This window comes from Rhinoderma darwinii, chromosome 11, assembly GCF_050947455.1.
Source record: "Rhinoderma darwinii isolate aRhiDar2 chromosome 11, aRhiDar2.hap1, whole genome shotgun sequence".
NCBI lineage: Eukaryota > Metazoa > Chordata > Amphibia > Anura > Rhinodermatidae > Rhinoderma > Rhinoderma darwinii.
The window spans coordinates 85,041,803-85,054,848 of NC_134697.1; the positions used below are offsets into that span (position 1 = coordinate 85,041,803).

General features: G+C 43.0%; 1 protein-coding gene across 1 annotated transcript in view; it reads right to left on the reverse strand.

Moving 5' to 3' along the window:
• Positions 1 to 13,046, reverse strand: part of TCIRG1 (T cell immune regulator 1, ATPase H+ transporting V0 subunit a3) — a 35,116-nt gene that overhangs the window by 7,075 nt on the left and 14,995 nt on the right. The window contains exons 10-16 of the mRNA XM_075841928.1: positions 11,802 to 11,952; positions 7,106 to 7,245; positions 6,869 to 7,026; positions 6,701 to 6,791; positions 1,930 to 2,048; positions 1,188 to 1,401; positions 902 to 1,027 (exon numbers count right to left, since the gene is read on the reverse strand). Of these exons, the coding sequence (XP_075698043.1) occupies positions 902 to 1,027; positions 1,188 to 1,401; positions 1,930 to 2,048; positions 6,701 to 6,791; positions 6,869 to 7,026; positions 7,106 to 7,245; positions 11,802 to 11,952 (999 nt within the window). The remainder of the gene's footprint in view (positions 1 to 901; positions 1,028 to 1,187; positions 1,402 to 1,929; positions 2,049 to 6,700; positions 6,792 to 6,868; positions 7,027 to 7,105; positions 7,246 to 11,801; positions 11,953 to 13,046) is intronic.

Below are 13,046 nucleotides of genomic sequence, written 5' to 3' on the forward strand. Positions count from 1 at the left end.
AAAAATTACGGGAGCCCCTTAGGCTTCTATGGGCCTGCCCGTGCCGTTGTTACGGCCTGAAAAAGGACATGTTCTATATTTTTCAACGGCATACGGGAAGGTGCCCGTGGCCAATAGTAGTCTATGGGGCCGTAATTACGGGCGTTTTTTCGTTTGTGTGCATGAGGCCTTAGAGGGGATCTTATTTAAATGTATAAATATATGTGTGGTCAATACAGAGAACTAGCACATGATCTGTCCCTTCCAAGGACTCTACAAAGGACCCAGGGGACATTCACTGTGTGTGGAAGAAAGACGTTTCAGACATCAATATAGGAAAGGGTTCTTTACAGTTAGAGTGGTCAAACTATATAATGATGTGTAATTCATTGAGAAAAGTTGGACTTGATGGACCGCGGTGATTTTTCAACCTATGTAAAGGGCAACTCCAGGCAAAGTGTTAGTAGAAAATCTGACTTTCCTAATGTGGAGGTCTCGGGGGTTCTCCTAACCTTCTTTCTCTGGATCATGAGAGCCGCATTCTCTGAGTGATGTCATGACCCTCCCAGTCAGCTGTAGAAATAATCAGTCAGCTAAATATTACAAGATCCAGCAGAGAGTCATCAATTACACGAATAACTGGGAGGGTCATCAAAGCCCCAGCTGTCATGCTCTGGACTGCAGCTAGGAGGCGCCTCGAGATCTCTACAGTACAGGACCTCATATTGGTAAGATTTTTTGGAGTGGAAGATTAAAACAACTTTTTTCCCCGTTTCTTTTATTTCTTTTTTAAAAATGTCAGTCCAGTATACTCTCCCACCCGCACTAACATGAGGCGTGGAGAGACGCTACTGCACACTGGGCGGTACAGTTGCTGTAATGGACCCGTGCCCGATACTTCACTGGAAAAAACAGATCATACCTGCCCCCCATGGCACCGGTTGTTGTTTTTTCTACGGTGTTGGATATAGAGACAGATGGGGTCTCCCAGGAGAAGAACTGGAACACACAGCAGAGCTACAACCACCAGAGCTATCTGGACGATGTGCTGCAAAAAAAAATGTGATTGTATTTATCAATACGATTACAAGACGCAATACGTTTTTATGCCACGTGACCGGGTTTTCTAGTATAGGCAGGAAAAAGATTGCCATTTTTTACCGGTACAGTATAGGTCATGCCCATATAGCGGTGTGGGTAAAACTCACTTGTCCATGGTAGAGATCTCGGTTACCGCTATTCTTGGTGAACAGGAACATGTCAATAAAATGAATGAGAAGACTCGGCGCTGTCTGAGCGTCTCTTACATCAAAGGCAAACCATTTGTAGAAAATCATGAATACTAAATATCCAAAGAGGCAGAGGAGGAAGAGGAGCTCAGGGATGGACACCACCAGGATGCGATACTTCTGTTTGAAGTGACTGCAAGAGACCAAATAAAACAAAAATCGAGGAGTGTGATGTGCAACTTTGTCATTTGTTTTTATAAAAAAATAATTGTGACTTTTTGAAATACAGCTCCTTTGTATCCTGGATACATAGAAGCTGTATCCTGTGCTGAAACCGGGAATCCATCAGATCGGCAAAACTGACGGCTTCGGTAAAAGCGAGTCCACGCAGGATCCAGCGGTTATCGATCACATTTAAGTTCATAACTTAGATTTAATGGATAACAGGAGGATCCTGCGTGTCAGAGACGCAAGACCTGCTGTCACCGAAGCCGTCAGTCCCGCTGACCTGACGGATTCAGGTTTCAGCGCAGGATCTTCAAAGGTTTACATATCCTTTAAGTGATCTACACCTGACCCATTGGCCATGTTTCTTTATCCATCTAAAGACCTGGACCACAAATCAAGTACCACTACAATATGGTCTCCTTTACCTAAGAGGGTGTGATGATGATGCCATAAAATACAGGGACAGGTGTTATTAAATTGGACTGATGCTTACATGCAGTTGAAGATGCTTAGACAAACTCCAAAGGACATGTGGCAAACTCCCAAAATGACGGACATTTTCATTTTAAAGGAGTTTAAGAATGTGAGGTGGTTTGAGGCGAGGCTCCAGATCTAAAATGAAGAGAAAACACCATTAAAATTAAATGATGCACATCTGAAAAATGTTCTTATTATGAAATAGTATACAGTATATATTGTATGTCACCTACTACTCCAAAAGTATATATTGTATATATGAGTATCAATAAAAACTATCAATCTGCTTGTATTGTAAAATCCAATATATTAAAAGGGCTTGTTCAGTTTGCACAAACGCCTTTCAGTTACAGCAGGGCTGGCTGTAGGTTTCTGTGGGCCCTTGGGCGACACAGACTTAGTGGCTAGACTATGCAGGGGAACTTACGGCAGCAGTAAAACGGCAGAAAATGTCAGCTTGTGCCCCCATATATACAGTGCCCTCTGTAGATAATGCCACACGCCCCCCCCCCTTGTAGCTAGCGCCACACACACCCCTTGTAGGAAGCGCCACACACACACCCCCCTTGTAGGAAGCGCCACACACACCCCCCTTGTAGGAAGCACCACACACACCCCCCTTGTAGGAAGCGCCACACACACCCCCCTTGTAGGAAGCGCCACACACACCCCCCTTGTAGGAAGCGCCACACACACCCCCCCTTGTAGGAAGCGCCACACACACCCCCCCTTGTAGGAAGCGCCACACACACCCCCCCTTGTAGGAAGCGCCACACACACCCCCCCTTGTAGGAAGCGCCACACACACCCCCCCTTGTAGGAAGCGCCACACACACCCCCCCTTGTAGGAAGCGCCACACACCCCCCCTTGTAGGAAGCTCCACACACACCCCCCCTTGTAGGAAGCGCCACACACACCCCCCCTTGTAGGAAGCGCCACACACACCCCCCCTTGTAGGAAGCGCCACACACACCCACTTGCAGCTAGCTCCACACAAACCCCTGTCCCTGTAGACAGCGCCATTGGGCCTCCCACTAGGTGTGGAATCTCCAGCCAGAACGTCGGCAACGTAAAACACCCAGCAGCCGAGTGGGCCCCCCCCCATGGGTAGTGGGCCCCAGCACCGGGTGTTGATGCCGGCCCTGAGTTACAGGGTTCTGCTGCTTAGAGCCCTCCCTAATCGGCTACTTAGGGAACTGCATGGATTCGAGTGGATGTACACAGAGCAGAGAGTGGTGCTTCTCACCTTCAGTACAACACAGCGTTATCTAATCCATGCAATCCCTTTAAAAGTAGCAAAATGTATGATACTATATTAGCTTACAATAGGCTTGTAATATCAGCTCACAGAAAATGACTCAAAATTAGGAAACAGAGTTTTGGATGTAGTTCAATAGATTAGTTTTTATTTAGGACTGTAATCCCGGATTTTTCCGCATGGTCTATTGTCTCATCTTACCCAGGGTCAGTCATTTGCTCCAGTGTGCAGATGTAATGGAGCAAAAGACCGACTGCTTCCAAGACTGATGAAATGCGATAGCTGTTTGTATAGTCCACAAAAAGTCTGGATGCCCAAGGCCACGTTCACACCGCATATTTGCTGGCAAACAGCTTCCCATTGATTCCAATAGGAAATACACCGTGTAGATCATATGAAGTGTATATTTTTACACTACTATTAAAAAACGTCTCGTAGAATGACATGTTACTTCTTGAAGCGTTTTCCAAGCTGATTTTTCCCATTGACCCTTCAAAAATTGCTTTGAAAATACGCCTCAAAAAGACTTGTAAAAATCAAAAACGCTTTGAAAGTCAGCTACAAAAACACCTGGACTCAGAGGTTGTTTTCTCTTGAAATCGGCCTCTTATTTTTCAGCTTATACATATGCCTCAAAAACATAACCTAAACCTCCAGACTGGGTCCAACAGCAGGAGCCCACAAGTCATGGAAAACTGCCCCTGTGAAAGACCATGATTACCGGGAGGCATCGATACACAATTTGATTAAGTACTGGGGTCCATGAAGGGTCTAACTGGCCCACCAGAGAATTCTTCGGTTGGCCCAGGCTCTAACACAATAATGGGCCTTAAAGGTCCAGCAGAAGACAAGCCCATTTGGAGCCAATCACTTGCTACGAGGGTCTATTTCTTACGGATGATTCACAAATCACCTATTAGACCTTATCGAGTATATATCCGGTGTGTACAATGATAACAACAAGGACTATGGTGAAATGTTCTATATAAATGGAGGGTGGGCCCTCAGAATCATCTCCTCTGGTGGACCCAGGGAACCCCAGTCCGACGCTGGGCCCATGTTTGACATCACAATATAGGTTTTTCTACAATTTACATGATGATAAAGGCATCATTAATGTAACCCTTTGCAACCAACGTTATCATTATTGTGACAATACACGTCAAAAAGAATGGGCCCAAATGGGAAAGGGGACCCCTCTGCAACAATTGGATTTGTAGGGGTGGTCATGGAGTGTACCGCGGCAACGTGGCCTTAGTATATTGGTGGGGGTGATGTAGGTAGAATATCTCCTTCAGTCATTGGAGCAAAATGGTTGCAAAGGTGTATATAGCTTTTAACCCCTTAATGACCGGGCCATTTTGCACGTTAATGACCAAGGATTATTTTTTGTTTTTTCACGGTCGCATTCCAAGAGTCGTAACTTTTTTTTTATTCCGTCGACATAGCCGTATAAGGGCTTGTTTTTTGCGGGACGAGTTGTATTTTGTAATTGTACGATTTTTAGATGCTTATAACATATTGATTAACTTTTATTAACTTTATTTTAGGAGAGAATTGAAAATAAGCAGCTATTCCAGCATTAATTTTCACGTTATAAATTTACGCCGTTTAATATGCAGCGTAAATAACATGTTAACTTTATTCTATGGGTCGGCACGATTACAGGGATACCAAATGTGTAAGGGTTTTATATGTTTTCCTACGTTTGCACAATAAAAAGCCTTTTAGAAAAAAATTACTTGTTTTTGCATCGTCGCATTCCAAGAGACGTAACGTTTTTATTTTTCCGTCGATGTGGTCGTATGTGGGCTTGATTTTTGCGGGACAATGTGTAGTTTTCATTAGTACTATTTTGGGGTACATAGGACTTATAGATTAAAGAGGCTCTGTCACCAGATTTTGCAACCCCTATCTGCTATTGCAGCAGATAGGCGCTGCAATGTAGATTACAGTAACGTTTTTATTTTAAAAAAACGAGCATTTTTGGCCAAGTTATGACCATTTTTGTAGTTATGCAAATGAGGCTTGCAAAAGTCCAAGTGGGTGTGTTTAAAAGTACAAGTCCAAGTGGGCGTGTATTATGTGCGTACATCGGGGCGTTTTTAATACTTTCACTAGCTGGGCGCTCTGATGAGAAGTAACATCCTCTTCTCTTCAGAACGCCCAGCTTGTGACAGTGCAGATCTGTGACGTCACTCACAGGTCCTGCATCGTGACGGCCACATCGGCACCAGAGGCTACAGTTGATTCTGCAGAGCATCAGCGTTTGCAGGTAAGATCGACTTACCTGCAAACGCTGATGCTGCTGCAGAATCAACTGTAGCCTCTGGTGCCGATGTGGCCGTCACGATGCAGGACCTGTGAGTGACGTTACAGATCTGCACTGTCACAAGCTGGGCGTTCTGAAGAGAAGAGGATGTTACTTCTCATCAGAGCGCCCAGCTAGTGAAAGTATTAAACACGCCCCGATGTACGCACATAATACACGCCCACTTGGACTTGTACTTTTAAACACACCCACTTGGACTTTTGCAAGCTTCATTTGCATAACTACAAAAATGGTCATAACTTGGCCAAAAATGCTCGTTTTTTTAAAATAAAAACGTTACTGTAATCTACATTGCAGCGCCTATCTGCTGCAATAGCAGATAGGGGTTGCAAAATCTGGTGACAGAGCCTCTTTAACTTTTATTTTATTTTTTATGGGGGGAATGGGAGAAAAGAGAGAATTTTGCTGTTGTTTTTTGCGTTTTCTTTGGACGCCGTTCATCCGGCGGTTTAATTAATGTGTTCATTTTATTGGTCAAGTTGTTACGATCGCGGGGATACCATATATGTGTATGTGTGATTTGTTTTGACAGTTTTACTAAATAAAACCACTTTTTGGACCAAAAAAGTAGTTTTATTTGACTTTGACTGTAATTTTTATTTTATTTTTTTTCACAAACTTTATTTAACTGATTGTCATTTTTTTTTTAAGTCCCATCAGGACACTTCACTATGCGATCTGTTGATCGCATATATAATGCTTTGGTATACTTAGTATACCAAAGCATTATTGCCTGTCAGTGTAAAACTGACAGGCAACCTATTAGGTCATGCCACTGGCATCGCCTAACAGGCAGATGCTGAAGACAGACCTGGGGGTCTTTGTTAGACCCCCGGCTGTCATGGAAACCCGACGGCGACCCGCGATTTGTTTGCGGGGACGCCGATCGGGTGACAGAGGGAGCTCCCCCCTCTGTCAAACACATTAGATGCCGCTGTCACTATTGACAGCGGCATTTAATGGGTTAAACTGCCGGAATCGGAGCGCGCTTCGATTCCGGCAGTTGCAGCAGGAGCCAGGCTGTGTATAACAGCCGTGCTCCTGCCGCTGATCGCGTGGGTACAGTCTCAGTACCCACGCCATCACAGGACGGATATATCCGTCCTCCTGCGCGAACTAGCAGCTGCTGAGGACGGATATATCCGTCCTTCGGCGTTAAGGAGTTAATAAAGGAGGTACAAGGGAGACGATCTCACCGGATCGATGCCAAAAGGGTAAACTGCGGTGAAAACATCCGTAATGTTGGGATCCAGCGGAGCAGCCACGGATTTAGACAAGAACTCACGCCTATGATTTAGAGAAATATGGTTATAAGCAGCACAGACACTTGGGAACGGACAGATAACAAAAAATTGTCTACTTACGTCCAGCTCTTGTCCTTTGCCATTGCAGCTACACTCCAGCTAGACGGGAAAATAACAGTTGCTCGGCTAAAGCACTCATTGTACACGAACCCGGTGTATATAGATAACAGTCCCATCAAAAGGACTAAGTAACGACCGCCAAAGCACATGGAAAAAATCTGGGAAGAGAGAAGATCGGTTCACGACAAATAAGATCTCTACAAGACTGTGCCCACCTTCCATGTTTCTTCCTCTTACCTCATTCTCAGAGTTTTTAAGTTTTGGGTTGTTCTCACCAAGAACCAACCAAAGGGCAAATAGGAACATGAGAAGTCCATGGCCTATGTCTCCGAACATCACAGCAAAGAGGAACGGGAATGTTATAATTGTGTAGAGAGCTGAAAGAAGATGAAGAGGAACCTTCACTAAATAAATAATTTAGGCAGAAGTCAAAAAGAGGAAAAAAAGTCATTTTTTTAGTGACTAGATTTCCAGAGCACACATCAGGATCGGTCAGTACAGCCATTAAAGAGAACCTTTCACCTCCCCATACATGTGTAGCTGATAGCAGCATGTAATGGGGAGGGCTGCACAAACCCTGGGGCACTTTACATTTTTTTTCTACCTATCTCCGTTATTTAGATATCAGTGCAGTTATATTTGGCGCCCAATATTTAAATAACCCCCTGAACTGTCAACGGGGTGTGTACTGTCAAGGGGGCGTGTTACTGTGGCTGTGACACTGTCCAATCAGATATGGACAGTGTTACATCAAAAGTGAGTACAAGACTGATCTCTCACAAGAGCTTAAGAGATGAGAGTGCGCATGCGCGCTCTCCTCTCCACAGCTCTAACACTGTCCGTATCAGAGACACGCCCCCTTGCCAGTTCGGCAGAAGACTGATCTTCAAAGCTGAAGAGTGAGAGAGCGCGCGCACACACTCTGCTTGCTTTTGCTGTAACACTGTCCATATCTGATTGGACAGTGTCACAGCCATAGTAACACGCCCCCTTGCCAGTACACGCCCCGTTGACTGTTAAGGGGGTTATTTAAATATCGGGTGCCAAATATAACGGCACCGATATCTAAATAATGGAGGGAGGTAGAAAAAACGTAAAGTGCCCCAGGGTTTTTGCAGCCCTCCCCATTACATGCGGCACTCAGCTGCACGTGTATGGGGAGGTGAAAGGTTCTCTTTAAGTATATATAACAAAGTCTCGATAAGAAACATAAATAAAAGGGAATATAAAAATTCCCTTTAACCCCTTAGTGTCTAAGCCTATTTTGGCCTTCAGGACCAGCCCCATTTTTGCAAATCTGACATGTGTCACTTTATGTGGTAATAACTCCAGAATGCTTTTACCTATCCAAGCGATTCTGGGATTGTTTTCTCGTGACATGTTGTACTTTATGATACTGAAAAAATTTTGTCATTAAATTCAATATTTATTTGTAAGAAACGCCAAGATTTAGAGAAAATTAGCAAAAATTAGCATTTTTCTAAATTTTAATGTATTTACTTGTAAAACAGATAGTAATACCACACAAAACACATACTAGTTTATATTTCCCATATGTCTACTTTATGTTTGCGTCATTTTTTGAACATTCTTTTATTTTTCTATGACATCACAAGGCTTAGAACTTTAGCAGCAATTTCTCACATTTTCAAGAAAATTTCAAAAGGCTATTTTTTCAGGGACCAGTTCAGTTCTGAAGTGGCTTTGAGGGCCTTATATATTAGAAAGTCACCATAAATCACCCCATTTTGAAAACTGCACCCATCAAAGTATTCAAAACAGCATTCACAAAGTATTTTAGCCCTTTAGGCGTTTCACAGGAATTAAAGCAAAGTAGAGGTGAAATTTACAAATTTCATTTTTTTTCTTCAAAAATTCATTTGTAATAAATTTTTTCTGTACCACAGAAGGTTTTACCCAAGAAATGCAACTCAATATTTATTGCCCAGATCCTGCAGTTTTTAGAAATACCCCACATGTGGCCCTAGCGCGGTCATGGACTGAAACACAGGCCTCAGAAGCAAAGGAGCACCTAGTGGATTTTGGGCCTCTATTTTATTAGAATATATTTTAGGTACCATGTCAGGTGTGAGGAGGCCTTGTGCTGCCAAAACAGTGGAAACACCCCAAAAGTGACCCCATTTTGGAAACTATACCCCTCAAGGAATTTATCTATGGGTATAGTTAGCATTTTGAACCCACAGTTTTTTTGCTAAATTTATTTGAATTAGTATGTGAAGGTGAAAATCTACTTTTTTTGTGAAAAAATTAGGAAATTTTAAATTTTTACAAGGAATAAAGTAGAAAAAACACCCCAACATATGTAAAGCAATGTCTTCCGATTATAGCAATACCCCATATGTGGTAATAAATTGCTGTTTGGACCCACAGCAGGCCTCAGAAGAGAAGGAGCACCATTTGGATTTTGGATTTCTGATTTTGCTGGAATAGTTTTCAGTGCCGTGTCGCGTTTGCAATGCACTGGAGGGAAGAAAACCGTGGAAACCCCCCAATAGTGACCCCATTTTGGAAACTATACCCCTCAAGGAATTTATCTATGGGTATAGTTAGCATTTTGAACCCACAGTTTTTTTGCTAAATTTATTTGAATTAGTATGTGAAGATGAAAATCTACTTTTTTTCTGAAAAAAGGTAGCCATTTTTAATTTTTACAGGGAATAAAGGAGAAAAAGCGCCCCAACATTTGTAAAACAATTTCTCCTGATTACGTAAATACCCCATATGTGGTAATAAACTACTGTTTGGACCCACACCGGGGCTTAGAAGGGAAGGAGCGCTATTTGGCTTTTGGAGCTCAAATTTAGCTGGAATGTTTTTGGGTGTCATGTCGAATTTGCAAAGCCCCTGAGAGACCGAAACAGTGGAAGCCCCCCAAAAGTAACCCCATTTGGGAAACTACACCACTTAAGGAATCTATCTAGGGGTATAGTGAGCATTTAGGCCCCACACGTCTTTTGCAGAATTTATTAGAATTAGGCCGTGAAAATTAATATCAACATTATTTCCACTAAAATGTTGAATTTTTTCAATTTCACAAAGGATAAATGAGAAAATGCACCCCAACGTTTGTAAAGCAATTTCTCCCGAGTACGGCTATACCCCACATGTGGTCATAAATGTTTTTTCATTAGAAAGTAATTAACCCTTTACGAACTGATTCATGTTTTGCTTTTTAGTTTTTCCTCCCCGCTTTCCAAGAGCCACTACTTTTTTATTTTTCTGTCAATAGAGCGGTGTGGGGGCTTATTTTTTGCGGGACGAGCTGTCGTTTTTATTGGTACCATTTTTTGGTACGATGCCATATCGGTGGACATAAACGGCTGTTTGGGCACGCTGTAGGGCTCAGAAGGGAGGGACGCCATTTGGCTTTTGGAGCGCATATTTTGCTTGGTAGTAGCTCTGGCGTTTTGCTGGTATTTCAGTTTATAATGTTGGGGCACATGTAGGCTGGGCAGAGTACATCAGGGGCATAATAAGAGGGTATAATAATGGGGTAAATAAATAACCCACAGATATGTGGCCAGTGTCGCACTGATAAATGGTGCCCGATCTTATCCACTTTTGGAACACTCTGTACATTTTGCATCGCCATAATCTGGGAGCCGGAACTTTTTTTATTTTTTCACCACTGGAGCCGTGTGAGGGCTTATTTGTTGCGGGACAATCTGTAATTTTCATTGGTACCATTTTGGGGTACATGCGATTTTGTTGATCACTTTTTATTCAATTTTTCGGCAAGCCAGGTGACCAAAAACCATCAATTCTGACAATGATTTTTATTTATTTTTGACGGCGTTTACCCTGGGCTATAAATGACTATTATGCTTTATTCTGCGGGTCGGTACGATTACGGCGATACCAGATGTATATAGGGTTTTTTATGTTTTGCAGCGTTTGAGCAATAAAATAACTTATTTAGAAAATAAATGTATTTTCTGTGTCACCATATTCTGAGAGCCATAACTTTTTTATTTTTCAGTCCAAAAAGCTGTGTAAGGGCTTGTTTTTTGCGGGACGGGTTGTAGTTTGTATGGGTACTATTTTGGCGTACATGCAACTTTTTGATCACTTTTTATTACATATTTTGTATGGGGTGGTGACCAAAAAATAGTGATTCTGGCATTGTTTTTAGTTTGTTTTTTTTGCGTGGTTCACTGTGCGGGAAAAATAATATTATAGTTTTATAGTTGGGGTCGTTACGAACGCGGTGATACCAAATATGTGTACTTTTTTTTTACGTGTTCATTTTTTTTCCTATAATGAAAGACTTATTATAGGAAAAAAAGCAGTTCTTGTTTATATCACTTATAACTTTTATTTTTACACTTTTTTTAAAACATTTTTATTCTTTTTTTTACTTTTTTCACTTGTCCCACTAGGGGACACTTAGACTTGCAGCTCTGATCGCTGCTGGAATACATTACACTACACACGTAGTGTAATGCATTTCAACTGTCATTGTGACGAGACAGTCACACTGACAGGAAGCCTACGACGACCACCCTCGGGGTGGTCCTCATAGGCTTCTGTACATGGCAACCCGGAAGCCATTGTCTGGCGTCCGGTTGCCATGGGTACGATCGCCAGCCCCCGTGATTTCACATGGGGGCTGCCGATCGGCGCTAAAGACCTTAATTGTGGCGTTCAAAATCGAGCGCCGCAATTAAGGGGTTAACTGCCGATATCAGCGGCGACAAGCCGCTGATCGGCAACGGGGAGAGCAGGGCTGACACCCTGCACAGTTAACCGCCGCTGCGGTGTAGCGCCGCGCGGCGGTTAACTGTCAAAGCACTGCCGTAACTGTACGTCAAGGTGCGCGAACTTACTGCTCACCATGACGTACAGTTACGTCATGGTGCGTTAAGGGGTTAAAACAACGAACCTATAAATCGAATCAATGAAGTATACTCACCAGGGTTGACTTCTTGGTAACTGGCTACACCGTATGCATCCACAATACCTTGAAATCCAGAGGTGAACTTGTTGGTGCGAATTAAGGTGGGAGGACTGACAGAACAGGGAATCCGGTGACAGAACGATTCTCCACCCCCATCATTGTGCACCTAGAAGACCACGCTTGGTGTCATCTATCGATACTCAAGTAATCAATGCAAACAAAATACAACCAGAACGAGTGCTGGATCAGAGATAATAGAATCTGACCAGGGGCTAAGGCACTAAACGGACCCATAACAATAGAATTCTGAATAATACGAATATAAAAACTTACATAGATTTGTAAATGGCGGCTTTCCAGTGGCTCTTCTCACCGGGTAAAAGGGGGGGCCCACTAATAGGCTATATAAACTGGGGTTGAAGGGGTTATGCGGGGACCAAGAATTGCTATCAGTGTAGTCCCTGCAGTATGTGGTACACTCGCTAATATATATTCCGGTCCCACATCGCACTGATGCTGAGATTTACATAGGTTTTTATAGCGCTGCTGGGCGACCGGAAGTCTAGTTGCACAGCGACCTGTGATGACGATACGACTCCTGTTCTTGTGACCCACCCCGCTGTACTCTATATACAAAAAGGAGCAGTAGTACAGCGATTACACAGAGTACAGCGGGTGCGGTCACGTGAAGAAGAGTCATATCGTCATCAAAGAAGACTGTGCAACTAGACTTCCAGTCTCCCGGCAGCGCTAGAAAAATCTATGAAAATCTCAGAATCAGCGCGACGGGGGACCGGAATGTATATTAGCGAGTGTATCACATACTGCAGGGACTACAGGTTAATAATTTTTGGGCCCCGCATAACCCCTTTAAAGAGGACCGGTCACCTCTCCTGACATGTCTATTGTAGTAAATATTTGTATTGGTCATTAAACAACAATTGGGAAGCATCTTTTCTTAGAACTCTATGTTGTGCCATTCCTCTATTATTCTTCCTAGAAAATTATGAATAAATTGACTATTGGGTGTTACTAGTTGGGGGGGGGTGTCCTTACACAGACTGACACTGTCCAATCAGTGCTGACAGTGTGAGACTGTAGGGACACGCCTCTTTGACAAGGGGAATGGTCACACCCAGTTGTCAATTTATTTATACATTTCTAGGAGGAATAACAGAGGAACGGTACAACGCAGAATTCTAAGAAAACAGGTTTCAGAATCATTATTTTATGGATGATACAAGTATTTACTAAGATGCC